The sequence below is a fragment of the Octopus bimaculoides genome, chromosome 22 (genome assembly GCF_001194135.2).
Source record: "Octopus bimaculoides isolate UCB-OBI-ISO-001 chromosome 22, ASM119413v2, whole genome shotgun sequence".
NCBI lineage: Eukaryota > Metazoa > Mollusca > Cephalopoda > Octopoda > Octopodidae > Octopus > Octopus bimaculoides.
This window is the reverse complement of record NC_069002.1, coordinates 9,792,888-9,795,955: the sequence shown is the minus strand read 5'-3', so window position 1 is coordinate 9,795,955 and position 3,068 is coordinate 9,792,888. Positions and strand designations below refer to the sequence as shown.

The 3,068-nt window shown below is 35.6% G+C and overlaps 1 protein-coding gene across 3 annotated transcripts in view; it reads left to right on the top strand.

Moving 5' to 3' along the window:
- Positions 1–31: 31 nt before the first annotated feature.
- The window catches only part of LOC106871401 (homeobox protein HMX3-like), a 91,015-nt gene continuing 87,978 nt past the window's right edge, over positions 32–3,068 (top strand). For all 3 annotated transcript variants that reach the window (XM_052975826.1, XM_052975825.1, XM_052975824.1), the window contains exon 1: positions 32–588. In XM_052975826.1, the coding sequence (XP_052831786.1) occupies positions 189–588 (400 nt within the window). In that variant the 5' untranslated portion in view covers positions 32–188. The remainder of the gene's footprint in view (positions 589–3,068) is intronic.

The following is a 3,068-nucleotide window of genomic DNA, read 5'->3' as shown; positions in this document are numbered from 1 at the left end:
ATATATATATATATATATATATCACGTTGTTTTGAAGGGGGAATTTCTTTATTTTTTGTTTCTCTCTGTTTGTGGTTCTTTGAGCCCCGCCAACTTTCCAAACCTCCCTATCAGCCTGTGCGTACGGATAATTAACCAACAACAACAACAACAACAACAAAAAATAAAATAATAATAAAACTACCAAAATGTCGGAACCCAAATCAGAAAATTGTCCGAACCCCACTTCGGTGTCGTTTTCGATCAGTAGGATACTGGGCCAAGAAGACAAAAGCAATAACTCGAAAGACGATGGCACCAACAACACCATCAACAACAACAACAACAACAACATCATCAACAACAACAACATTCATAATATCAACAGCATTAACAACAACATAATCATCATGAACAACAAGGACAAACACCATTTGTTAGAACCTAGCGTTAGTCCAACAATGATGACCCGAATGGAGTACCAAGATTCATCTTTATCGGCATCACTTCCACCTTTTGCATCATTTCAGCAGAAAAACATTATTGGAACATACTGTCCCTGGTTCCAAGGACGCTACAGAAATCCTTATTTTCAGTTTTATCGAGAAAGTGAGTATATTCCGTCAATTTTCACTGTTACTATTATAATTACTGTTATTAATTACAATGTTTTTGTAATTGTTATTACTGTTGTTTTTGTAATTATTATTATTATTGTTATTATTATTACTATTATTGTTATTATTCCTTGAGGTGGTGAGCTTGGCAGAATCGTTAGCACGCCGGGCGAAATGCTTAGCGGTATTTTCGCCCGTCGCTATGTTCCTGAGTTCAAATTCCGCCGAGGTCGACTTTGTCTTTCATTCTTTCGGGGTTGATAAATTTAAGTACCAGTGAAACACTGGGGGTCGATGTAATCGACATAATCTCCTTCCCCAAGCTGCCCCTGCGACAAAAATTCGAAATCATTATCATCATCATTATTATCATTATTATTATTATTATTATTATTATTATTATTATCAGTGTTCCTTAAAGTGGTGAGCGGGCCGAGACGTTATCACGCTGGGTAAAATGCTTAGAGGTATTTCGCCCGTCGCTACGTTCTGAGTTCAAATTCCGCCGATTTTGACTTTGATCCTTTCAGGGTCGATAAAATAAGGGTACCATTTGAGCACTGGGGGTCGATATAGTTGACATACCCACCATCCCCTAAAATGTCAGGCCTTGTAGCTATAGTAGAAAAGATTATTGCTGTTATCATTCCTCAAGGCGGCGAGCTGGTGGAATCGTTAACGCGACGGACAAATTGTTTTTGCGTTCTGATTTCAAATACCGCCGGGGTCAACTTTGCCTTTCATCCTTTCGAGATCGATAAAATGAGTGAAGGACTGAGGTCTATATAATCAACTTTCCTCGCTTCTATTTACATTGGTGCCCTTGTACCAAAATTGGAAAGAATTATTATTATTATTATTATTATTATAAGTATTATTATTTTTGTTGTTCTTGTTGTTGGTAGAATCTTTAGCACGCCGAGCGAACTGCTTTGTGGCGTTTTGTTCGTCTTCACATTCCGAGTTCATATCCCGCCGAGGCCGACTTTACCTTTCAACCCTTCGAGGTGAATGAAATAAGTACCAGTTACGCACTTGGATCGATGTTATCGACTAGCCTCTCCCCCAAAATTTCAGGCCTTGTGCCTTTAATAGAATTATAATTACTTATAGTTGTTATTTTTAATAATGTTCTTTTGTTGTTGATTTCGCCATTTTCCCATACAATTTCCTTCGCGCTCAGTCATAAACACACTTTTTTGTATTTTGTTTCTGTACAGTCGACATCTTGAACCCTGGTGGTCTATAATCAATAACATCATAGTTATTATTTTTATTATTATTATTATTATTATTATTACTATTCAGATTTGCGTTGAAGTTCAGTGGAAATCAGCGTTTACGTTTCATCTATCTGGAATTGCAAACAATGAAGTAATCGATATAGTCCTTCGGGTTTCTATCCTATTGTCTAAAATCCCACCTACGAATTTTTGGCCCTGTGCCCAATGCACTTGCCCTTAGTAGCCTAACTAATCCAAAATCTATGGGGTTCTTCGATTAAATCAATAAAGGAATGTCTCTGTAATTGAATACCTTCTTTTGTAATATTTTTTTTTCTTATCGTTATTTTCTTTCAACACGTGTTTCTAGAAACCGTCACCCCCATAGTATCGCTGCTGTACCTTTTCGCTTGTACTGACCCCGCTGTCTTTGAGCGTTTCTGGTAGCTAATTGTTGTTGTAGTAGTAGCTGTTGTTGTTGTTGTTATTATTATTATTATTATTATTATTATTATTATTATTATTATTATTATTATTATTAAGGCGGCAAACTGACGGAATCGTATGTACCCCGGACGAAATGCCTAGCAGTATTTCTTCCGGCTTTTTCCGTACAAATGCCGTCGAAATCGATCATTTTCTTTGATCATTTTAGGGTCGATAATACAAGTACCAGCTGAGCAGTGGTGTCGCTGTAATCGACTAGCCCTCAACCCTAAAATTCCAGGTCTTGCGCCTATAGCAGAAAAAGGATTATTATTATTATTATTATTATTATTATTATTATTATTATTATTATTATTATTATTATCATCATCATCATCATCATCATCATCATCATCATCATTAACGCGACGAGCTGGCAGAGTCGTCAGCGCTTCGGACAAAATGCTGAACAGTATTTCTTCCGGCTCTATACAATGTGATTTCACGTACCGCTGAGGTCGACATTGCTTTTCATCCATTTCAGGATAAAGGTACCGGTAGAGAACTGAGGTGGTTGCAAGCGCCATATTTGCTCCTTAAAAGTTCATGCCTAGTGCTTACAATACAAGAAATTATTGCTATTATTATTATTATTATTATTATTATTGTTATTATTATTTTTATTAATTATTATTATTATTATTATTATTATTATTATTATTATTATTATTATTATTATTATTATTATTATTGCTACTGTTGATGTTCAAATCCGACCGTCATTTTTGCTTCTCCAATTTATTAAAATAAGCCACCGGTTCTA